This window comes from Heteronotia binoei, chromosome 7 (assembly GCF_032191835.1).
Source record: "Heteronotia binoei isolate CCM8104 ecotype False Entrance Well chromosome 7, APGP_CSIRO_Hbin_v1, whole genome shotgun sequence".
In the NCBI taxonomy this organism is placed as follows: domain Eukaryota; kingdom Metazoa; phylum Chordata; class Lepidosauria; order Squamata; family Gekkonidae; genus Heteronotia; species Heteronotia binoei.
The window spans coordinates 49186864-49213003 of NC_083229.1; the positions used below are offsets into that span (position 1 = coordinate 49186864).

Here is a 26140-nt window from a genome sequence, read left to right on the forward strand (position 1 = left end):
TTCAAATTAGTTGTTGTATTATTGCAGGTGAGGAGTTAAACAAGATTGGGGGGCTGTTTGTGGGCAAGAAAAGGTGTGCCCCCTCCTGGCAACACCCTCGTCACCCACTAAAGGTAAAGGTAATCCCCTGTGTAAACACCAGTCATTTCCAGCTCTGGGGTGACATTGCTTTCAAAGTATCTGAAAAAGTGTGCCTGAACATGAAAGCTTAAACCTAGATTAAAACTTTGTTAACCTTAAAGGGGCCAGTGGACTTAAACTTTGTTACGCTGCTTTAAACCAACCTGGCTACCTACCAGTGTTCCCTCTAAGCTGGGGGTGGCCAGACTGTGGCTCAGGAGCCACATGTGGCTCTTTCACACATACTGTATGGCTCTTGAAGCCCCTGCTACTATGTTAGCTGGCTTGGAGAAGGCATTTCTTTCTTTAAATCACTTCACCAAGCCAAACCAAGCCAGCCAGTGGGTTGAAGAATGCGTTTAAAGTTGAAGTTGCTTTCTTTCTATCTCTACCTCCCTCCCTCCATCTATTTGCTTTCCTTCCTTCCTTGTGGCTCGCAAGCATTTGACACTCATGTCTTGTGGCTCTCAAACATCTGATGTTTATTCTATGTGGCTCTTATGTTAACTAAGTTTGGCCACCCCTGCTCTAAGCTGAGTTAGTGTGTGAAATTTAGCAGCTCACACATTTTTGTCTCAGCTCAGGAAAAATAGTCCCAGAGCAAACTAATTTGTGCAGTAGCTCACACCTTTAATGCCAGTAGCTCACAAAGTAGAATTTTTGCTCACAAGACTCCACAGCTTAGAGGGAATATTGTTAGGTTGGGTACCTGAATCTAACATCAGGAGCAGTTGAGGCCCACCAGCCTAGCAGGTTTATTTTTATATATAAATAATTTTGGTTGGTGTATCTGCAGGGTTACTATGGAGGTGACAAGAGAGGAGGTCCTACAACTGATAGACGAATTAAAAACTAATAAGTCACCAGTTCCGGATGGCATACATCCAAGAGTTCTGAAAGAACTCAAAGTTAAACTTGTGGATCTTCTGACAAAAATCTGTACTCTTTCATTGAAATCTGCCTCCGTTCCTGAGGACTGGAAGGTAGCAAATGTCACCCCCATCTTTAAAAAGGGTTCCAAAGGAGATCTGGGAAATTACAGGCCAGTCAGTCTGACTTCAATACCGGGAAGTTGGTAGAAACCATTATCGAGGACAGAATGAGTAGGCACATTGATGAACACGGGTTATTGAGGAAGACTCAGCATGGGTTCTGTAAGGGAAGATCTTGCCTCACTAACCTGTTACATTTCTTTGAGGGGGTGAACAAACATGTGGACAAAGGAGACCCAATAGATGTTGTTTACCTTGACTTCCAGAAAGCTTTTGATAAAGTTCCTCATCAAAGGCTCCTTAGAAAGCTTGAGAGTCATGGAGTAAAAGGACAGGTCCTCTTGTGGATCAAAAACTGGCTGAGTAATAGGAAGCAGAGAGTGAGTATAAATGGGCAGTCTTCGCAGTGGAGGACGGTAAGCAGTGGGGTGCCGCAGGGCTCGGTACTGGGTCCCATGCTCTTTAACTTGTTCATAAATGATTTAGAGTTGGGAGTGAGCAGTGAAGTGGCCAAGTTTGCGGATGGCACTAAATTGTTCAGGGTGGTGAGAACCAGAGAGGATTGTGAGGAACTCCAAAGGGATCTGTTGAGGCTGGGTGAGTGGGCGTCAACGCGGCAGATGCGGTTCAATGTGGCCAAGTGCAAAGTAATGCACATTGGGGCCAAGAATCCCAGCTACAAATACAAGTTGATGAGGTGTGAACTGGCAGAGACTGACCAAGAGAGATCTTGGGGTTGTGGTAGATAACTCACTGAAAATGTCAAGACAGTGTGCGTTTGCAATAAAAAAGGCCAACGCCATGCTGGGAATTATTAGGAAGGGAATTGATAACAAATCAGCCAGTATCATAATGCCCCTGTATAAATCGATGGTGCGGTCTCATTTGGTGTACTGTGTGCAGTTCTGGTTGCTGCACCTCAAAAATGATATTATAGCATTGGAGAAAGTCCAGAAAAGGGCAACTAGAATGATTAAAGGTTTGGGACACTTTCCCTATGAAGAAAGGTTGAAACGCTTGGGACTCTTTAGCTTGGAGAAAAGTCGCCTGCGGGGTGACATTAAAGAGGTTTACAAGATAATGCATGGGATAGAGAAAGTAGAGAAAGAAGTCCTTTTCTCCCTTTCTCACAATACAAGAACTCGTGGGCATTCAATGAAATTGCTGAGCAGTCAGGTTAAAACGGATAAAAGGAAGTACTTATTCACCCAAAGGGTGATTAACATGTGGAATTCACTGCCACAGGTGGTGGCGGGTACAAGCATAGCCAGCTTCAAGAGGGGATTGGATAAAAATATGGAGCAGAAGTCCATCAGTGGCTATTAGCCACAGTGTGTGTGTGTGTGTATAAAAATGTTGGGCCACTGTGTGACACAGAGTTGGACTGGATGAGCCATTGGCCTGATCCAACATGGCTTCTCTTATGTTCCTATCGTTTCCCAAACATACAAGCAGTTAAGAGGAAGTAAGCCTTTTTAATGAATAAAAAGGCACTCTGCATGTGTTCAGAGGCTCTCTATTATTAATTCACCTATTCTGGATATTCCTTTTGAGTACTGGAGCACGCCTGGGTTGAAACTTACAACCCCAGCGGAGCTGCTGCGTATCAGCTCGGTCCACCAGGAGGAACGCCTCTCCGCTTTGTACCTCATACCTGCCGCCCACCTTCCCTTCCCGCTTTTGGGTCAGGCGGAGCGAGGCCGTGGTCAGGTGGCTTTGCCGTCCGGCTGACGTGGACTGGAACGAGAAGAACCCGCCCTATATCAGGCGCGGGCGGGTCGAGTGCGCTTGAGCGAAGCCAGGCACAGTAAGGGGGTGGCGCGCAGGTTGTGCGGTATAAATCGTCTCTCAGTGCCTTCCTTCCAAGGGAGGAACTGAACGGCTGGTTCTTCAAGGAGATGGCTGCTGAGATGGACCGTGGCAGCGAACAAGGTGAGGAAAGGAAGCGGCTGCTCTAGCGGGGGCACCGCTCCCAGATGTGCTTTCTCCGCCTTCCCCCGCACCGGTGGGGGTGGGGGCTTCTCTGGCCGCACCCAGGTTTGCCTTGCTTGCAACCAATGCAAGGCTGCAGCAACTCCGCTTGCGTGCGTTCGGGTTCGTTGGACTGCGTGCTGCACTTATGCTTGTAACGGCGGCTGCTGGCAGGCATGGTGCCTCCAGCAGCATCTGCAACTCCAGCGAGCTGCTACTGACGGAAACGCCTCTAAAAAGTGTGGCTGAGGGGGAGGGGCGTGGCGGGTTTGACGCCTTACCAGCAGCGCCCTCGGGAGCTCCTCTGCAGGAAGCCCCCGGCGCCGCCCTTTGCCAGCTCCTCTTGCCACAACGCACAGCAACTCCTTCAGAGTTGCAAGGGAAAAAGGCGAGGCGGGGGGAGTAAATGTAGCTCGGCTGGCGCGGTGTCAGGCGAAGTCCTCAGCCAAAACTTGACGGTGGGTTTGGGGAAGCCCAAGTCAGGAGGTGTCGAGGTGTGACTTTGCTTCGCCGGACACTCCAGGAGGTCGTCTGACTCCTGGCCCTTAGCGGTTTCCTTCTCTTCCTCTTTCCGCGGGCTGGGAACTGTTTGCCTCACCGAGAACGTCGCGGGCTCACTTTGTTCCTGTTGATTTTCCTTTCCCAAGACCCGCTAGTCTCGGGGGTTAATGGGATGGTGGCGCAAGCCCGCGTAATTACGCCATCAGTGCTCTGAGCTGATAATGGCACGACATCAAAGCTCAAAAGTAGGCGCGTGACCGCTTTTCTAGCCATCTCCTCGGAGGCCTTGTTATCATTATTTTTAAAGGGAGGGGGGAGGAATCAATTCCCTGCTTAACCCTACCAGGGAGGCTGCCAGTGAAATATTCTCACGGAGGGTGCCCTACAAGCTAGGTGCCCCTACTGAGAAGGCTATGTCCAGTGTAATACCCGGCCATCAAACTTATTGTGCCCAGCCACGTGCTCATGCTCAGCTTCACACGGTTGTGAGGACAAAAGGGTTTGGGGAAGAGAGATGTGTGTTGCACTGAGCTCTCATGTGAAAGGATGTTTTATCAGTGCTAGCAATACGAAAATCGACCCAGAGCCAATTGTGTGACAGTGCTCTTAAGAATTATTACTGCACTTCTGAGTTGCCCTCTTTCTGATGATAGGTAGGAAGTGAATGTCTGATGATAATTCGGAAATCTCTAGATTAAAGGCCTAAGTGCACAAATACATTTTGTTGATCTTAAAGGTGCCACTGCTGGACTTGAATTTTTTTTACTGTCATGGGAGACTGACTTGTCTTTATTGCTGAAGTTGGTGTGTGTGTGCTAGAATTATGGATAATCATAACAAATAATGGCCAACTACAAAGACCAGTGAAAATCTGTGCAGGCTTTAAGGATCATCATTCAGTTTCTCACTGTGTCTGCACTGCAGTTCCTGTAGAAGTTCTTAACAGGAGTCTTGACTGCCTTGTTCATTGATTTTAAGCAGCGGAGAGTTTAGAAGTGCTACTAATGAAATTAGTGGCAAAGCTCCCACTTCTGAAGGAGAAAGATTGCCATCTTTGGCTTTCCAGTGAGGATTACTGATCATTTGGCTTTTGCAGTTTACACAGAGACTTTAAAGGAGATGTGGTGCTGGAGAAGAATCTTGAGAGTCCCTTGGACTGCACTAAGATCAAATCAGTCAATCCTAAGGGAAATCAACCCAGACTGTTCTCTGAAGGTCAGATGCTGAAGCTCAAATACTTTGGCCACCAAATGAGAAGGAAGCACTCACTGGAGAAGTCCTTGATGCTGAGAAAGATAAAAGGCAAAAGAAGGGGACGACAAAAGATGAGATGGCTGGACAGCATTACTGATGTAACAAACACAAATTTGAGCAGACTTCGGAGGATGGTAGAAGACAGGAGGGCCTGGTGTGACTTTGTCCATGGGGTTGCAAAGAGTCGGACTCGACTTTGTGACTGAACAACAACTCATGAACTTGGGCTTTAAATGAAATATTTCTGTAAATTTTGTTCTGAGTTACTTTACCCATGAAATAATAGGATCTGACCATGTGCAGCTTCTAAGGTAGTAATTCTGTTCTGAGGTAGCTTGATGTTCCAGCTGTGACATTAATAGTGGATATTTTGGGGCCATGTTCTGGGTATCATCAACTAAATACAGAATATCACATATCCACAGTGGCTTTTCTTGTATGCTTAGAAGGAGGTAGGCTAGGGTGGTATAATATCTGGAATGTTGGACAATATGGGTTTAAATCCTGATTCTGCTATAAAGCTCCTTGAGTGACTTGGAGTCCAGGCATCTTTTCTTTCTGTTGGCCTAACCTTTCCTAACAGAATCATTGACGACACAGTGAAGGAGGAAGAGGGAACCTTGCATGCACTCCATGCAAGAAGAAGGGAAAGATAAAAATGTGATAAATGCTTCCCCTCTATTTTCTAAATAGTACCAGACTTGTGGCAAAAATGGTATTGTTTAATCCAGGGCAGAGCAAGTATTAGGAGTTTAAAGCTGCAGAAATCGTGTGATTCATAAATTCAGGAGCTGCTTAGAATGCTGTTATGGTTTCTGTGGTAATCAAGACAGATTCTTCAAAAACAATTTGTTTTAAAAATCCAGGTCAGTTCAAGATGAATTCAGAAGCCAGCTGCTTTTTGTTGCCTTTGTAGAATAAAGGCTAGATTGTGAGCTGTTCATACTTTTATAAGGATGTTCTCTTTATAACATACTATTGAGGTTTTTTTTAGTTTCTGTGATTTCAGTTGCATAAGGCCATGCTTATGGTTGACAGAAAAGCTAGTCTCTGGATTCAGTATGCATTGCTGTGTTTAAAGCTAGTTCTGCCATCAAGCATAGGCTACTTATGCTGCTGTCTGCACAAAGCAGACATTGATGGCAGCAGCAGGCACCCCCACACATATTTATGCACTTTGACGCTGTTGTGTTATTTTGTTGTGCTACTTTTGCTACCTTTGCCTTTACCACATGATTCTTCAAAGCAGTTGCTTAGAATACAGTTGTTTCAATCTTGGCAGCTGGGATTTTGGCAAGGCAAGTAACTGATTACATGAACAAGTGAATAAATGCTTATGAAGACTGCATAGAAAAGATGCTTGGGGGAAGGGATTAGGATAAACCAATTGTTTTACTCCAAGCAATAGTCAGATTGATATTCTAGCTGTTAAACCTGTAATTTACAAACCTGTGCTCCTGATAGAAATGTATTGTGCAGGTGAGCAGCACAGAGTGTGGTGATGGTGGTAATGACTGTGGTGCATGGAACATTGTTCTCACAGCCAGAAGTGCGTGTGTATCTTGACTGTACCAAAGAGGTAAGCACACTTGAGTCAATTGAAATCAATGGCTTATTTAAAATTTTCAGCTTGGAGACCTGCAGTAGTCAGATAATAACTTCAAAAAAGTAGCTTTGGTTAGTCCTAAAGATGCCACTTGATATGTTTTTCTGCTCAGAGGATAGTGCCATAAAATACATAGGTACTGATGCTGGTAAGCAAGCTTGTCTGCAATAGGTACTCTTCCAGAGATATATTCCTGTAGGCAATAAATCTTGTAGTGTGATGAATTCCTGGCTTTCTCTGTAGGAGTTCGATTCCTCAACAACAAAGAGGCATGTATGCGTTTCAGCTAGTGAAAATGATGCTGATAGGATTTACTTGACCCTTTATTTTGTGAGTTAACTGTGGCTTCAGAGCACTTTTATAGCTCTCTAGGACACAAACTGCCATGTAGTTGAACTGAATAGCATCTTGTAAATGGAATTGTAGTGCTCCCTGATGTGAAGTAATATGCACAAGAGAACTTCGACATATATTTATAAAATATTGGTGAGATGTGCCACTCTGTCCTATGCATGTTTACTCACAAGACACATGAATTTCAGCAGGCCTTGCACCCATGTCAATGAATGCAACATTTAGCTTTAAACTATGTTTGCTGTAGTGTCATAAAGGAATTGTGCAATTAATTTTTTTTAAATTTATTTTTATTTTATTCGATTTATATCCCGCCCTACCCCACCGAGGCGGGCTCAGGGCGGCTTACAACAGTAAAAGCTAACAGAGATCGGTTTAAATATGATTAAAATTATACAATAAAATACATAAAAACCTAAAAATACATAAAACTCACATCGATACACACTATGCTACATTTTCCTTAAATCAGTCCTTCAGTTTCCAATATTCAGTAATCTGATGTTTGAGATTTAATATTCGGCATTCTGATCACAATTAATTATATGCCAACCGGAAGAGGGTTGTTTTACAGGCCCTGCGGAACTGCTCCAGGTTCCGCAGGGCCCTCACCTCCTCCGGGAGCTGATTCCACCAACTGGGAGCTGCAATCGAGAAGGCCCTGTCCCTGGTCGCTTTCAGACGGGCCTCCTTTGGCCCAGGGATTACAAGGAGGTTCTGAGACCCCGACCTCAGCACTCTCTGGGGAACATGTGGGGAGAGACGGTCCCTAAGGTAGGCAGGTCCCAGACCATAAAGGGCTTTAAAGGTCATAACCAGCACCTTGTACCGAACTCGGTATGTTATCGGCAGCCAGTGCAGTTCCCGAAGCCCCGGCTGAATGTGCTCCCATCTAGGGAGCCCTAACAACAGCCGGGCAGCGGCATTCTGCACTAGCTGCAACTTCCGGGTTCGGCACAGGGGCAGCCCCATGTAGAGGGCATTGCAGTAGTCCAGCCTCGAGGTGACCGTTGCATGGATCACTGTTGCCAGGTCGCCGTCCTCCAGGAAAGGGGCCAGCTGCCTTGCCCGCCTAAGATGAAAGAATGCGGACTTGGCAGTGGCTGCTATCTGGGCCTCCATAGTTAGGGTAGGCTCCAGTAGCACCCCCAGGCTCCTAACCCTGTGCGCCGCTGACAGAGGCACACCGTCGAGGGCCGGTAAGGGAATCTCCCTCCCCGGACCACGGCGACCCAGGCAAAGGACCTCTGTCTTCGTCGGATTTAGCTTCAGCCCACTCAGCCTGAGCCATCTAGACACGGCCTGCAATGCCAGGTCCAGGTTTTCTGGGACACAGGCAGGCCGGCCGTCCATAAGTAGATAGAGCTGGGTGTCATCAGCGTACTGGTGGCAGCCCAGCCCATATCTCCGGGCAATCTGGGTAAGAGGGCGCATATAGATGTTAAACAACATTGGGGATAGAACTGCTCCCTGAGGAACCCCGCAATCCAACGGGTACCTCTGGGACAATTCACCCCCAATCACCACTCTTTGTCCCCGACCTTTGAGGAAAGAGGTAAGCCATTGTAAAGCCAACCCCTGAATCCCCACGTCGGCGAGACGGCAAGTCAGCAACCGATGGTCGACCGTATCGAACGCTGCCGACAGGTCTAACAACATCAGTAGCGCCGAGCCGCCTCGATCCAGATGCCGCTGGAGATCATCCACCAGGGCGACCAGCACTGTCTCCGTCCCATGACCCGGGCGGAAGTCCGACTGATGGGAGTCAAGGACGGAAGCATCCTCCAGGAAACTCTGTAATTGCAGCGCCACTGCCCTCTCAATGAGTTTACCCCAAAAGGGTAAATTCGAGACCGGCCGATAGTGTGCCAATTCGGCCGGATCCAGTGTTGGTTTTTTTAAGAGGGGGCGGACCACTGCCTCCTTAAGAGGTGTTGGAAATTGCCCTTCCATCAGGGATCTATTTATGATATCCCGTATAGGATACCTAAGCTCCCTCTGGCAAGATTTAATAAGCCAGGAGGGACAAGGGTCCGAATTGCAAGTTGTAGGGCGTGCAGACAAGAGGATCCTGTCAACTTCCTCCAGGCTGAGAGCGCCGAAACCATCCAGAATACAATCTGAAGACAGGCAAGGAGCCTCGGGTTCGGATACTGTCTCCAATATGGCGGGGGTGTCGCGGCGGAGCGACGCGACTTTATCTGCAAAAAATTTCGCAAAAGCCTCACAGCCGATTTCCAATTGACTAGCGTTTGGGCAGCCCTGTGGCAGCGTTATAAGAGTCCGAATTGTGTTAAACAATTGTGCCAGGCGCGAAGTTGCAGATGCAATCTTAGCCGCAAAGTATGTTTTCTTTGCGGCTTTGACTGCCATCTCATAGGACTTCATACACTCTCTATAAGATGTTCTAGTCGCTTCCTCTCGAGTACACCGCCATTGCCTCTCTAGTCGTCTGAGTCCTCACTTTAATTGCCGCAACTCCTGGTTATACCAGGGTGCTAGCTTTAGGCGAGGGCGCAGAGGACGTCTAGGTGCAATCTCATCGATGGCCCTGGAGAGCCCATCGTTCCAGGACTCCACCAGGTCATCGAGGGAATTGCCAGAGGGCCAGGGATCCTGTAGAGCCATCTGGAACCGTTCGGGATCCATCTGGCTCCGCGGGCTGTAAGGGTTCCAGCTGGTGCAACTTTTGTTAAGAAATCTCTTGTTGGACATTCTTCCTGTGTGGCAATAATGCATAAATTAAACTTGAATAACCAAATTAGTGAATATTTCAGGAAGCAGAAAAAATTATGATTCAATTTGCAATGTCTTGTGTAAAGCCATGACTTAAATGCTGGCTTGTGTATTCTTTCATACCCTGTTAGGTGTCTTCTTCACTTGGTCAAACATGAGGATTCTTTTAAAAATAGCTTTTGGATTCTGGGTATACAGTGCCTTTAAAACCCCTTGCTATGAGCTCAGCAGCCTTGATGAGTCCTATCCGTAGGCTCATTTGTACCAAAAGATGGGTGACCATGGATTTGTCAAAAGAGTGTTAATGTAGCACGTTAATCCTAGTTTTCAGGGTCAAAAACCATCAGTTCATGGCAAGGGGCCATGAGATGTATAAAAAGGGTTTGGAGTTGTTTTGAGGTGGAAGTAGAGCTACAAACTGGTTGAAACTGATTTTTATTTTTATTGTTTTGAGTTAGAGCAGTTTTTATTGTTTTGAGTTGCAGTACAGGCTTAACATATTTGTTTGTTTTTTTAATCTGTTTTCTCTCAGACTTTTGCTTGTAAATAAAGCAAATATTAGAACAATATGGGTACCTCCAGTGTTTTCTCATCCAGAGCACAGTGAGGCTTGTGGTGTTAATCTATTGCACTGCTTAAGGGTGTGTGTGTTTGCATGTGTGTGAGAAAGAGAGAGATAAAGCGCTTTCACACTGCAGTGAAATGAGTTGCTATATTGACTCCATTGCTAATTAGAGATAGCTGCATTGTGATGGGAAATACACGTTAGATTCAGAGGCTTGGAGTGGCAATAATTGGAGTCAAGGCTTAAGCTTATCAAAAGAATGTTTACTAGAAAACATCAGGATAGGGTACTTAGGATATGAAAGAAAAACAATTTAGCATACCATCTAGTCTAACTATGTCTGTTCTCTACATGGCTACATTATACAACCCTTTGTCTAACAGTTCTTCTTCCCAAGGAGCATTTCGCCAGGAAGAAGAGCAATTCAGCTTGCATACAAGATCAAAGCATTTCACACCTAACATCCTTTCTGACCAATGTTGTGTTTACATCTTTTGTGGGCAAAGAAGACTTTGCAATTAATTGGGTTTAGGTTACAATACATCATTTCCTCTTTCAAGTAAACAGTTAACTCTATAATGGCTGGAATGTGCATAGCTTGTATTCCAACACATTGTGCTCAGTCCCTACATCTGTATACTACTGGTAATGTATGGCTACTATCTATGGATAGCTAAATCTGCAGATTGGGGCCACAGAGACTAAAGAGATTTGAGGGACCCCCCTGGATTTCCAGAAAAATATTTTAAAAATACACGGTGTGTGTTTGTTAAAGCTCCCCAAAAGTAAAGTAGCTTCCCTGTTCTCTGTGCTTGTGCTTCGCTGGGCCTGGCAGTAGTGACACAGTTCAGGAGCCCCACTGGCAGCTGCTCTGACCTGGCCATGGCGGTGGAAGATGCTGGCTGCTGCTCTGGCCCTGCAATAGAAATAAAGTGAATGATGACAGCTGCTCCAGCCTAGCCGTTGCAGTCTCCGGAGTGGAGCACACTGGCTACTTCTGTGGGCCCAACCATAGAGCAAGCTGGCTACTGTCGTGGGCCAAACAATGGCAGTGGAGCGTGCTGGCTGTTGCTCTGGGCCTGGGCACCAGGCTCCTTGCTCTGCAGTGGACCCAACTACAGCAGTAGAGCATGCTGGCAGCTGGTAGGAATCCCCTGCTGCAAGTCTCCCCCCTGAGCCATAAGGAGGGAATTGGCAGCAGCGGGGGGAAGAATTCCTCCATTAGTATTGCAGTTTCCCACTTGTCTATATAATATTAGCCACCCAGGGCCCTGATCTATGTATACTTAAATTTGCAGATGGAGGGGGGGCACATGGAGGCTAAACTGATGTTTCTGCAAATTCAGGGCACCCACTAGATTTGCAGAAAAATCTGAAAATTTTAAAAAGTACATGGGGAGTTAAATCCCGTGAAATTACTCTCCTTTGGTAGTGGTGGTGACAATGCATCCCAGGAGCCATGGAGGGCTACTGAAGCCGGCAAAGTAGGCCAGGATCTCTGTTGGGTGGCTACAAGAGAGCCCAGGACAACACAGGCATGGATGCGGCAACAGAAGTAGCCCAGGGGCTACGTTGGGCTGGGAGGTGGCAGCAAAGCCGCCTCGGGGCAGCTGCAGGAGAGGCCATAAGATGTGTCAGTGAGAAAGTGGGGAGGATGTAAGACCCCTCCTCTCCCCAGAGTCCCATGGCCTTGGCAGCAGAGACCTGGAGCTGTGTTGGATTTTTCAGGATTGATGGTAGGGGTGGATGGGAACATGGCATCCCATCAGCAGGAAGCCTTGAAAATGAGGGCTTTGGGAGCCACCATGGGCCCGGCATCAGAGGCTTTGCACCACACTGAGCTCTTCAGGGGGGTGGGGCACGGTGGCCCAGCAGCAGTGGCTGCAACAGTGGGGGAGGGAGCCACAGATACTAGTGGGGGGACCCCTTCTCTTAGTTGGCAGTGACTATAGGGGAGAATAAAGTTAGGCGGGAGAAAGGGTCCCCCACAAATATCTTGGGTCCCCACTTATGGTTGTGTATTATCTAGTCCCCACAGGGAAAGACTTTCCCTTCTTCCATTCTTCAGCAGCAGTCCTTATGGAACTGACAGCTTTTGGCCACAGAAACAACAATACTGTTCCATTGGTCTTAGCCGTCTCCTGATGGTAAATTAAACAGGATTAATGTCTTACAACCAGGCAGTAATTGGTGTTACTTTTTAAATCGGGTCACCATTCTAATAGAAGTTCTTTCCTATAGTTAGGTTCCACTTAACATTGGGGGAAATGCAACATTCCTAACTCATTTACCATGGATTGGTGAGTGGTTGTGAGCATTTGGCATGATCACATGCTCTTTCATTTCTGGAATACAGATTTTTATGCATCACCACAGGCATTATGTTAGCAGTTATCTTAAATGGGGTTACAGCTAACTAGGATCCCAAACTATTTTCTAAATCTGTTTGAGCAGGTCTTGTCATTTGTGGCTCTAGCTGTGCTTCATACGCTGGCATGTTGGTGGAGTGGGTCTGAATATGACTTTGCCTGTAACATTTAACTGCTGATGGAAACTCTTATAACCCATGTGGAACAGAATAACACTTCTATAGTAGTGTGGGAGAACAAACCTTGTTGGTTTTCATGAGGGGAAAAAAGGGTTTTCTGAAAATTCTGTAAGAAGATCTTCTCTAAGAAATATTTAAAGTCACAGGGATGTTCCAATAGGAGGCCTGTTTAGCTATACATGTCTGTAGAATGTTCTGTTGCTGTGTAGAAATATTATGTACTAGAGAAATACTGGTCCCTGTTTGGAAATAGCGCAGCTTTGGAAGCCGTGTGGATAGGAAAGTAGGGTCCCCCCCCCCCCCCGTCCTGCCTAAATTGATTTTCCTTATCTTGGTCTCTTTGTTGGCCATCCCCTCCTAGATATTCTTGGTATTTTTTTTTAAAAAAAGTATTAATATTATAATTATTAGTTGCCACATCACCTAGTATCCAGCTTTGATTTCAAAAATAAATTGAGGAATTATAAGGAGAAGGCTCCTGATTGTATGTTTGTCTTTATAATTCTGCAACCAAGTAGACTTCTTTTAAAAAATGAAAGCTGGAAGCTAACTGATCATGATAACATATTGTCAATGCTATAGCAATATAGCTGCTGACAATTGGTTTAAATCCCTCTGGTGCAGGGGAGGAAATGGCATCCATGGAGGTCAAGGAAAGTTGGAGGGGGCTTTAGTATAGATGCCCTATTGGAACTGCAGATGCAGCCACTCTTTCAGCAGTAACAAGAGCTACATGAAAAATCATTTCCACGTGGAAGCACATTTCTTTGTTTGTTGCAAAATTTGCTTTTTAATTGCAACTCTTCCTGCCTTTGAATTGTCACTAACTAAGATCCAAATGCTAAGGTAGCAAATTTGCAGCATGTTGCTCTGTGTGTGTCTGTGTGTCAAGATATTGGTTTTATTTGAAACTGTGCTTATAAAAACTAAGGCTTTTAAATTGCATAGATATTCTAGTAGATTTAACTATATATGCTAATTAGGCAATAAATTGGGATTTAGCAATTTTTTTATCATTAATGAGCCAGATTGTATCAAAACTCTGAACAAGAGTCAGTGTTGGAGAGCTCACTTTCATGACTGAAAATTTGTAGTTTTACTGATCATTGACACATTAATTGATAATCTGTAATGTTTTATGGCCCAGACATTGGCTGTTGCAAATCATTTATTAGGAAATGGCATACAGGAAGTCTACCAGTAAGTAATATACACAGGAGCATCTTATGCAGTTGTTCTTGTGCAGCGTTGCAAATCGTATGATTATCACATGGATTATGGCAACCTCTAGCATTTCTCTCTGTAAAGTATTTCCTTATATGTCCATTAGTTACAAAAAAAACTTCCAAACAACAAAAAGCAACCCTTTGCTTGTCACTCCCTCCTTATATCTGTTATTCTAATATCTCTCTCCTGGAGTACCATAACTGAAATTTTTCAATTTTTTGGGAGGAACGTTATTTAGTTATGTACTGATCTGTAGGTTGTGAACTTCTGTGAATGATGCATTAATGTCAAGGTCATAAAATGAGTTTGTTTGATGAGAAAACATTTATATATTTCAATGTATGTTTTCCCCAGAAAAGGTGTGTGTGTGGGGGGGCTTATTTCCATTATAGCTTCAGAAATTTCTGGTAAGTTAACATCTCTGCAGGGGTGATGTTGCATATTTGTGAATTCAGCAGGTAGTTTTTACTGAATAAATTGGCACAGACAGGGTCTCCTGCAGAAGTCATCTATAGGAACAGAATTAAACATACTGTGGTGTGAATGGCATGTTCTTATCCTCCAGCAAGGGAGCTTGAGCTGGGTTGCTTTAAGTTCTTCCCTTCTGGGTTGCTTAGGCGTTTATGCTTTAATACATCTGCATCAACAGATTATACAGGATTTCATAGCAGCCAGTAAATGCAGGGAGGCATATGAATAATACAAACCCTTGCCAAATGTGACATGTATTCTCTCTAATGACTTTGCTGTGTTGTTCTCTAAACCCAAGTTTTTGTTGCATGATGATCAAAAGATTCCTTGCATCATGCTTTCAGTACTACTAGAGTTTTGCTTGTATTCATAGACAGGTTGTCAGAAAAATCTGCCCAGCACCTGCTTTTAGAGAAGGGGCTATGGTGGTGATTGGAACAGTTCTGCTTCCTTTCATTTCTGTTTATAAGCACTATGTCCAGTGCAGTAGTTGCCCCTTAAAGCTGTTTGGCATATAAAGAACTTTCATAGGAAGGTTTTTATTTTCTTCAGCTTCTAACCTGGAATAGCCCCCCCCCCTTCCATCCAAATGGCATTCTGCTCAGGAAGTCCTATCCCCATTTTCAGCATGCTTTTCCCTGAGCTTTCTTTGCTCCATTTTTTTTGAAAGCACAGTCCAAGTGTGTTTCCATGTGGATGGAAAGGTATAGGTGTTTCCTCACTGCAAAGGTCATGCTTTCACTGGCCCCATTTTCTTGCTTTCAGCCTCTCAGGACTGCCATTTTCCTTTCTGTGCCACTGCAAGGCTTTTTGAGGGCTCTTAAATTGATAATTGCTGTATAGAAATTACTTTCTTTTTTAGCTCTCTAGTTGTCCAGCAAGGGAAAATGGCAACAAAGGACTGATTCAGGAAGGCATTTCCTGTGCGAGAGTGCTGTTAACCAATGCATGTGCTTTCTGGAAGCAACCTAATACTCTTTATTTGTGCATATTCTGTCTCCCTTCTCTGGATTTGGAAGACCAGTTTAACAGACATTCAGAGTGGGCGGGATGCATGGACTGGTAGCTGTATTCAATTAATACACATGTACACAATATGTACACCTTATTCTGTAATGCTTCTGCATTCCAAGTAGAAGAAGAAGAGTAGGAGACTGAATTTATTCCTTGCCTTTCCCTACCCAAAGGAGTCTCAAGCCTCTTTCTGTTCCCTTCCCTTCCTTTCCCTTCCCCTCCTCACAACAGACATCCTGTGAGGTAGGTGGCACTGAGAGCTCTGGAAGAAACTGCTCTTGAGAGGAACAGCTTTGTGAGAACTTGTGATTGGCTCAATATCATGGTCTTATGGGCTAGAAAACTTTAAGGTAGGGTATATCTGCTTTAATGTGGGTTGCTCTAAATGCTGGTCCTGTGTCTCAGTACTTTTCAATTTTGGGGAGTGGGTGAGAAATCTGTCTTTTTTGAGTACTGGCATATGGTAACATGTTTCTTGGGTTTCTCAGCATTTTCCATAGGCTGCTGTCTCAGTTTCATGAAGTCTGACCTAGGAGCATAGGTTTGTAAGGAAAAAAATGTAGGCAGGTGCCAAAATCACTCTTCAGTTCAAGGCCTACTCTAACAGCCTTAGATGCTACCCTTTTTCTTCCGAACTGGCCACTGGGATTTTAGCAGACTACACATTTTAGGACACTGTTCACATCACCAAGGGAGAAACTGAATAGGAACCTAGCATGCATACTTCATACACTGAGAGAGTACTACAGTGTTTAAGCAAAACACAGCTATTGGACAAGGTGATAAGCTGTCCTGTTTTTCTCAGCTAGCTTCTACCTTGCAGCACAACACTGAAACAAAATGGCTTTGAAACAAAGCTGCAGTGACATATCTGTATGTCTGACTTGCACACCTTTTCCTTTCTGGGGTGGTGCAGATAGATAATTTTGTCCTATTATCTCCCATTTTCTAATATGTAAAAGTATTGTGTGTGTTTGAGTAAGAGAGGGGGGAGAGGGAAGGAAGTGTTGATCCTAAGAATAGCATTCTACTTCAAAGGGGTAGTATCAGATAACAGGAAGAAAAGGATGCCCGGTACATCCTGACCCCCTCTATTTACATCTATGGTGCTGTCTCTGGAGTCTGAGGCAGGAGACAGTGTATAGTCCTCCACTTGCAATATTCTGAATGTCTCTTTCCTTGAAAATACTATGGTGGTCTCCATAAGTCAACTATGACTTTGTGGCAAAAAAACAATGCATGATAAATTCAGAGGAAACTGTGTAAATTGATATACATTGATAGGAGCAGAGATTGTCCAAGGATTTTCTGGTGCTGTTTTCAAGGTGAAATCTAGCCTTTCTTTCTCTGCAAGTGGGGAAAAAGTCTTGTGCTGATATTGCACACAGGGTGCATATGAACTGTTTTTGCTTGGTCCTCTTAGGGGCAGAGGCCCTCATTCCTATCTCCCTCCTACTTCTCATTAACCAGTGACTGAATGGAACATATTTCTCTAACAAGAAATCCGATTAAGATTTTTGTGTGTTTGTATTTTTTTGTGTTTTAACTTTCTTGCAGGAAATTTAGTCAACTTTATGTAAAACGGCAAGCCATTTGTGAATATAGAAGAACTTCAGTGATGAGAAGGAAAGGCTTCAGTAGAAGAAGCAAGTAGGCAATAAGATGCGTGAATATTTTTAAAGCAAAAAAAAAAATCTCACTTGGCATGGCCCTGTCTTAACAGGTCGCCTTCTAGATGGTATTTAATTTGAAATGTATTGTAAACTTGTATTGTAGGTATCCTACTATAGGAAAGATCAGCTTTATCACCTATAGATGATCAAAGCATTATAGGCAAATCATGCTCCCAGAGTCACTTGCTGTATTGCAATATTAATTCTTCTTGTTCTGATGCCACATAATGAAAGCTGTACCATACTGCTTATTTTGCAAATAAAATTAAGTGAGTGAAATTGTCAACCGCCAAATAGATATTTGATAAGCAAAGTCAGCCTTGGTCGGTATTTTGGTGGAAGACCAACAAGGCAAGGAATACCAGGGTTGTGATACAGAGGCAGGCAATAGCAAACCACCTCTGAACGTCTCTTGCCATAAAAATCCCACCAGAATTGGCGAGAAGTCAATTGCTTTTGCAAAAGAATTGCTTTTCAATTGGCATTTTGAAATTTTTATTACTACAAAATTTAAAGATACAAAATATTAAAGAATTGCATGTTATTATGAGTAAAAAATATAGAGTTGAATACTATCTCACAGTACATTGCGTACTAGACTGCTTTAAAGAGACCACTTCAACAGACTTGCCCAAACAAATAATAATGTCTCTTAACACTTCTTTTCCAAAATGCTAACATAGACATATAATTCAGCTTCCAAATCTGAGCTGGCAGGTCATATTTTTTTTTTTGGGGGGGGGGCGGTTTGCAGCTTCTTTCGGGTTCTAGTCAGCACCTAGCAGTTAATTCCACATTTACAGCACAAAAAAAGGAAAACAAAACAAAACACTTCTGGGTTTAGAGGTAGATCATATTCAGATCTAGAATAAAAATAAAATGACTCTGAAAGGGCCATAAAATGTCCAATAAATCTGCTCTAGATAAAATCTATATTCAACAACAGTCAGGATGTGTGATGTGAGCCAGTCTATGTCTCACATGTTAAACACCTTATATTTCTATGTATGTGAAGTAGACCTATATAACTACTTCAGATAAGGTATGTAACTGTAGCACTCCCTGTGTACATTCCTAATCTGAAATGTTAAATGTTCTTCACATGATTAATAAGCATAGACATCAGTCACATTGATACAAGATATGAACATATGAAGCTGCCTTATACTGAATCAGACCCTTGGTCCATCAAAGTCAGTATTGTCTACTCAGACTGGCAGCGGCTCTCCAGGGTCTCAAGCTGAGGTTTTTCACGCCTACTTGCCTGGACCCTTTTTGGAGATGCCAGGGATTGAACCTGGGACTTTCTGCTTACTAAGCAGATGCTCTACCACTGAGCCATACTTACGAATGAGTTCAATGAAATTTAATTATAAGCAGACTTTATAATCAGTGCTGATCACACAAAGGAACTGGTTAACTGTCATGAAACAATATCATTATTTTTAAATAACGCTATTTAAAACATTTGTAATTAATGTTTTTGTAAAGTGAAGTTCCTGAAAGCAGTTCTTCCCTTCTTTTATCTTGGCATACCAAGTTTCAGATGTCTCTCTGTTTTTTGTTTTTTTTAAATGGAATTGAAACAAAGCCTTCTAACAGTAACTTTTTTTTAAAAGTCAGTTTTTAAATGCAATTGGAGCCACATGGGCAGCAAACTGGTTTTTCTTGTTTGGAGACAGCTGGTGCCCGTAAAAAGACTTTTGCTATCAGGCTGTCAGGCTGATCCTAAACACTTGAGAAATAAGGTAGGTAAAATAGTATCTCTTCTAATAGGAAAGACTTTGTGTGACTACATTAGCAAAGGCAGTAGCTGTATATTTTTGTTTATTTTATTTTATTCGATTTATATCCCGTTCTACCCCACCGAGGTGGGCTCAGGGCGGCTTACAACATAAAAACCAACAGAATCCATTTAAATACATTCATGATAGATTAATAATTATAATTATACAATAAAATATATAAAATACATATAAAATACATAAAAACACATAAAACTTACTACAATATGTACTATGCTAACCTTCCTTAAATCATATATATTATATGACATATAGTGTTTTTTTAAGTATACAACAGCCTTCAGAGGCTGTGAGTTTGATCATTTTTCCCCCTTTGCCTTATTTTTGGTTTACATGAGCCTGGAAAGATGGGGGCGGGATGAATTCCGTGTCTAGTTTATGCCAAGATCTTACTCTGAATTCTGTTGAAAGTAATCTCCTATAAACAAATGGGTAACTCTTGAGCTGTCTGAAGTTTCTACTGGAATGATTGAAAGCCAAAGCATCCCTTTGAGCTGTGATTTTGACATACATTTTTTAAAGGAGAACACAACCTCCAGTGGATGTGCAGTGGTAGTTCAGACAAACATCAGTCTTGGAAATAAGGTCAGCTTTCCACAAGTGCTTGTGGTTTTTTTGGGGTTTTTGGTAATGCATACAGAATACTATGAACTTAATGTAAAATATATCTTGAATGAAGACAGAAAACTTGTTACTGATGTATTGTTAGTGTAATTCAGTAGGAGGAGCTCTGCTGTTTTTTCTCTTTGGGTTAGGGGATGGGAGAGAAGAAAAGTAGTAGCTTTTGCAGAGCATGGAAAAGCACTTTTCCATGGAAAAGACAATAATGCTAGGAAAAGCTGAAGCCTTGAAGGCATCCAGAAAAGAGGAAAACCCAACATGAGATGGATGGACTCAATTCAGGAAGCTGCAGCTGTCAGTTTGCAAGACCTAAGCAAGGGTGTTAATGACAGGCAGTTTGGAAATGACTTGATGGCACTTAACACATAAAACACATGGGGAAATATCTCAGTCAAATTGGATATTACTAATGAATCTGTTATCTTGCTGAATGTTTGGTTCATACACTTGAGTTCATTAGAGTTTTTCTGAAGTAGGTAATAATGGAGAATGGAAAATTTATCACTGGTTAGAAAATCTCTCATGCATAGAATTGCTTCATGAAATAGCTTTGCTTTTTTAGGAAGGTATAAATATTGTGTGGCTAGTGTCCAGAGTACCACTGGAAGAGGTAAAATGGAAACTTTGTTGAGAGAAAGAAACAAAAACTTGGAATGGCAACATATGAAGATGAGTTTCAAGATAACTGCAAATAAAGGCAGAAGGTGGCCAGGCTTCCTTTTTCCATGCGTAGGTCCAGGTTAGTTGAGGATATCTTCTCTCTCTTGATCACTTGTATTGATTTTACAATTTCTGGAAGCCAGTTTGACCAAAAAGCAGGATAAAAGCTCATACACATGTTATTTCTACATTATGAAATAAAGAGTGCTAAGAAAGCCATGGCACTATAATGAGTGTCGTTCTTGTTAAAACAGGAACACACAATTAGGCACTGGATTATCTCTTATTTCCTCCAGTTTCTCTATGCAGTTTGTCTATGTTCCTCATGGTTAAGCTACTAGACCTCATAATATTATATATAGATGTGATCCAGTGGGCCTGACTGCAGGTGGGACAGCTGCAACAACTGGTACAACTATATCAACTTCAGATCATGCATTGAACAAACCTGTCCCTCCAGATGCCAGTCCAGGTGAAGATCAGTCTTCTGTGGTGGACCAAACCATCCAGCCTATCCTCAGGCAAAACATACTGGAACTGAGAGTACTGCAGATTATCACTGATGCCAACCTCTCAAGATGAGGAGCAATGTTAGACAACAAGCCAATCCAAGAAACTTGGTCAAAAGCAGAATCCCAAGATGAACATCAGCCTCCTGGAACCAAGAGCCATGTGGCTAGCCTTGACATTTCCACCAAGTTGGACACAGACATGTCCTCATAAGAATAGACAATATTTTGGTGAAGACCTACATCAACAAGCAAGAGGGGTTGGGGTGTTCAAGTTTCCACAAAGAATCCCTAAGGATCCTAACCCTGGACCAAGAAGAATTTATGATCTATTACAGTAGAACACATAAAGTGGTCTTCCAATGACAAAGCAGATTGGCTCAGCAGACAAACCATACAGGAAGGAGAGTGGTCTCTCAAAGAGGAGCTTTTCCTACAGATAGTGAATTGATTTAGAACTACAAGGTTTCCTACAATATTGCAAAAGAAAGGGGATTAACCCATTAAAACCATCATTCACCTCAATTTAAGCATACCTTCATCTAGAACAATATGCATTTGACAAAATTCTTCTAGGGCCCCAGGAGAAACTGATTATGAAAATATACTCATATCTAGTGCAGATGAGAATGCAAGATGAGACCGTAAAAGATCATATGTTACAATGGGCTAAGAATATTGGTCGTAATATTACTTTAGATGAGTGGGTGGTAGTATGGAAATTTAATATTAAATTGACAAAGGCAACTGCATTTAAAGAAAATATGTATACAGTGTTTTATAGATGGTACGTAACTCCTCAAAAGTTATCGAAAATGTATGTTAGTATGTCAAATAAATTCTGGAAATGTATGACCCATGTCGGGTCTTTTTATCATATATGGTGGACTTGCAAGATAGCAAAAAGCTATTGGAAGATGGTGCAAGAACTATTACAAAATATACTGAAAATACAGATCCAATTTAAACCAGAGTTATTTTTATTGAATATATACTTCAATGAATATACAAAAGAGACAAGACATTTAATCGCACATTTTTAATACAGCGGCCAGAATCCTGTTTGTGCAGAAATGGAAATTACAACTCGTGCCTACAAAACAAGAACTGATTGCAAAAATATTGGAGACAGCTGAGATGGACTATTTATCTTTATTGAGTGACAAAACTAAAGAGGCAAGAAAGAATTGGGAGCTATTATACGTTTGGTTTGACACTATGTTTGGTTAGCTAACTTTCTGATTAAGACTGACGTGAAACAATTTTTTCTTTACCTACTATTATTATGCAGTATTGTATGCATACTGAAATTATGATCCAAATTAAGAAAATCTAAGCAAGAATTAATACTTATACAACATGAACATTGAGACTCTAGGCTGATAATATGGGAATATGCTATGGTCTTTTTTATGATGAATGACATATAAGTTGTGCAGAGTGGACTACTTTTCTGTTGGTGTATTGTTTTTTCTATATCCTTCTTTCCCCTTTACCTCCTATTTCTGTCTGTATGGAAACTTAATAAAACTTTAAAACCCAATTTAAGCATTCCTGCAAAAAGTCAACAGAAAACATAAGGCACCCAAACTGAAATGGCAGATAACTGCCTTAGTTACTATTCGGCCCCATATCCTGTCATTCCCACATCATCCATTTTATTCGATGCATGGCTCTGAGGGACCTGCTGTAGGTTCATGGATTTTCCATGTGGAAAAGGTATGTTGTCTTCTCTGCTCTCACTGAACCACCAATTGTTCCACTTTGTGATGTCTCCATCAAATGGCTAAAAATTAAGACTTTGTTCCTGTTGCCATCACCTCAGCAGGGTGTTTGTGTGTGTTTGATATAGGCTCACTTTCAGTCAAAGGCAACCTTTGCATTTTCTATAAAGACCAAGTGGTCCTTAGACCTGATTCCACACACCCCCAAGGTTAATTCTGATTTTCACAGGTCCCAGGAACAGCATCTACCATCATTCTGCCCAAAGCCGAAGCACCCAAAAGAAAAGTTTGGCATAAGAACATAAGAGAAGCCATGTTAGATCAGGCCAATGGCCCATCCAGTCCAACATTCTGTGTCACACAGCGGCCAAATATATATATATATATATACACACACACACATACACACTGTGGCTAATAGCCACTGATGGACCTCTGCTCCATATTTTTATCTAACCCCTTCTTGAAGGTGGCTATGCTTGTGGACGCCACCACCTCCTGTGGCAGTGAATTCCACATGTTAATCACCCTTTGGGTGAAGAAGTACTTCCTTTTATCCGTTTTAACCTGTCTGCTCAGCAATTTCATCGAATGCCCACGAGTTCTTGTATTGTGAGAAAGGGAGAAAAGTACTTCTTTCTCTACTTTCTCCATCCCATGCATTATCTTGTAAACTTCTATCATGTCACCCCTCAGTCGACGTTTCTCCAAGCTAAAGAGCCCTAAGCGTTTCAACCTTTCTTCATAGGGAAGGTGTTCCAGCCCTTTAATCATTTTAGTTGCCCTTTTCTGAACTTTCTCCAATGCGATAATATCCTTTTTGAGGTGCGGCGACCAGAACTGCACACAGTACTCCAAATGAGACCGCACCATCGATTTATACAGAGGCATTATGATACTGGCTGATTTGTTTTCAATTCCCTTCCTAATAATTCCCAGCATGGCGTTGGCCTTTTTTATTGCAAACGCATATGCATGCTCTAAACATTAGAATAGCCCTATAGCAAACCAAGTTCTTTAGAAAAACAGATTGTGTTTATCTACATATCCTCTTCAAGCAAGGACCAAAGGATGTCCAGGACAGCTATAAGCAACACCATCAGGGCTTGTATAATCAAGGCCTACAAAGCCCATAATAGCCTGGTTCCTTCAGGTATCATAGCTCATTCCATCCATAGTGCTGCTATCAACACAGCCTTCATTAAGCATGGTACTGTCGAAAAAGTCAGTAAAGCAGCAACTTGGTTTTTGCTTCCCATTTTCATCAAACATTACAAAATCAACACATACAGTTCAGTTCATGCTGCCTTTGGTAGAAGAGTGCTGCAGAACATCATAAGTGATGATGACCGTAACCCACCCATTAATTGAAGACACTACTCTGGGAGGTCCCTATCAACGTGTACTGCCTCAGAGGGAAAATGGACTATTGGGTACTTACTGTGAAGGGTCCTTCTTCTCTGAGGAAAGGAGGACATCTTGTCCCTCCTGAAGTCATCATCAGGAAAATAGTAAAGCAGGTCTTCTTGTCTCAGCCTTTGTCCACTCACCTTGTGATTTGATTTACAAGTGCAGAAGTCCACCAGATGTCATCTTAATCCTACCAGGCAAAGCAGAGTTAGCTTTTGCTTAAGGAACATAAAACCCTGTGGGGGACATATTTATCCCTTTTCCAAGAAGGCATACTTAAAAGCAGAACCAAAGCCAAAAGTTGGAAGCTGTACAGAAAGGAAACATACTGGTGATTTTCAAACACTTCTTGCATCAGTTGAAAGACAAAAATGTGAATGCCACATGATAACAAAGGGAAGGGGGGTTAACCACACTTGCTGGATGCTTTCACTCCTTGTCAAATAACTACCTTTGTATCAGGCCATCACTACAACAAGCCACCACATCTGCTGTGAAAAGGGATTTTACATCTTCACAATGCAAGATGAATTTCAGTATCTTCTATGACACATAAACAGAACATTTCTAAGTATCAGCCAATGACATTTTGGAGGAGGAAGGTTTTTTTGCAAAATCAAGCACGGATGTGAGGTAATATACAGAAGTAACCATTTAAGGCTCACTTTTTATTTCTCCATTAAAACTTTCTCTTAAAAAGGCATTGAGTAGGTAATACTGAGGTAAGTTTAATAAATACAAGTTCTGGAAATCAATTAAAGAAATCAAAATATTAGGGGAAAATGAACTCTTGCATATTAGCCATTAATAGGAACTTAGAAAGCTATTTAAAAAAAAAAAAGGAGGACCAAGAGATAAAGAACAGATTTCAAACATATGGTAAACATGCTAAGCAATTCTGTTGCAGGCCTCCACAGCTGCCGCTGCCAAACTTTTGCACGTCAATGCCTGGAAATGTGCTCTAAAGAGAGAGAAAGAGGGTTTTGCAAGGCTCAGTTCTGCAGCCTGGGCTGAAAGAGTTCTCCAAAGCAGCATCTGTGCAAATTTCCTCTGAGTTTTATCTGCCCTGTATGGCCATGATTGAGGTTTTGCTCTCTGTCTCTCTCACTGGACAATGCAAGTCGTACAACACTGATCTTACTTTTCAGGCAGGGATGCATAGTTCATTTGCCTGAGGATCTCTGCAAACAGTTCGTCCACCATGGTCTTGCTCTTGGCAGATGTCTCCATGAAGGGGCAGCCCCACTCTTGAGCCAGTGCTCGGCCTTCTGCTGACAAGACCCCCCTCTCCGATTCCAGGTCCACTTTATTTCCCACTAGGATGAGAGGAACCTTTTCATATGTCTTTACGCGGACAATTTGGTCCCTCATTGGCTTAATGTCCTGGAAAGATTGTTGGTTTACCAGGCTGCAAACTAGGATGAAACCTTGGCCATTTTTAATGTACAGATCTCACATGGAAGCAAACTGTTCAGTCCCTGCTGTATCCAAGATTTCAAGTACTGATGAGGAACAGTCCACTTCGATCTCCTTACGGTAGAAGTCTTCAATGGTGGGGTCGTATTTTTCAATGAACGTCCCAGTGACAAACTGCACAGTCAAGGCCGACTTACCCACCCCCCCACTCCCTAAAACCACGACTTTGTACTCCCTCATGGGCGCTGTCTTTCCCTCTGCACAGCATAAAACAGGAATCCTGCAAACTGGGGAGCAGCTGGTAGGTTTGGGGGCAAGAGAGGCAAAGCAGAAATAAGGGCCTCCGTTGAAAGTGAGGAGTTTTCGTTTGTTGGATCTAGTGCAGGAAACAAGTTTTTGTTGTGTATTTCAGCTCTTGCAAAGAAAAAAGTGAGCAAGGTGAATTTGTTAACAACCCTCAGTGCATAAAATATTTGGAAAGAAGAGAAAAACTCAGGCTCAAAGGTCGTCTGTAGGAGGAACTTGGGTATAAACTGAGCCACTCGAGAATGGAGAAGGGAAGGCAGGAGAGGGAAAGAAACAGAATGGAAAAACCGGAGAAGAGAACTAAGGAGAGGAAACGGGCGAGTTGGAGTGTTGGTGTAGGGGGAGCAAAGTTGAGGGAGGTGCCAAAACGTGCGTCTTTGGGGTGGCGGAGAAGAGGCAAGCCCCACACAAAAGCTTCTGGCGGCCCCCAAGTTCGTGTTTTGGGGAAAAGGCTGGAGGCTGCAGTGCCTTCGCTCGGAGTCGAGGGAGGAGGTCGAGGCCCCACGCGGAGGATGCTGGGAGAGGGGGTGAGACGGCCCCGCTCCTGGCGGCGTCTCAGTCCGGCAGCTCCGTCCTGCCTGCCCCAGGCCCCGGCTGCCGCCTCACTCCATGGCCAGCTGCAACGCTCTACGGAGCACTCACCTTGTGTATATACCT

At 43.1% G+C, this 26140-nt stretch overlaps 1 protein-coding gene and 1 pseudogene across 4 annotated transcripts in view; one reads left to right on the forward strand and one right to left on the reverse strand.

Moving 5' to 3' along the window:
- The first annotated feature begins 2622 nt into the window (after positions 1 to 2622).
- The window catches only part of TPD52 (tumor protein D52), a 107164-nt gene continuing 83646 nt past the window's right edge, over positions 2623 to 26140 (forward strand). For 3 of the 4 annotated variants that reach the window (XM_060243594.1, XM_060243595.1, XM_060243599.1), the window contains exon 1: positions 2800 to 3044. In XM_060243594.1, the coding sequence (XP_060099577.1) occupies positions 3011 to 3044 (34 nt within the window). In that variant the 5' untranslated portion in view covers positions 2800 to 3010. Of the gene's footprint in view, positions 3045 to 26140 lie in introns of all 4 variants that reach the window. The other variant, XM_060243600.1, reaches the window with a different exon arrangement.
- Positions 23927 to 26112, reverse strand: LOC132575120 (ras-related protein Rap-2c-like; annotated as a pseudogene).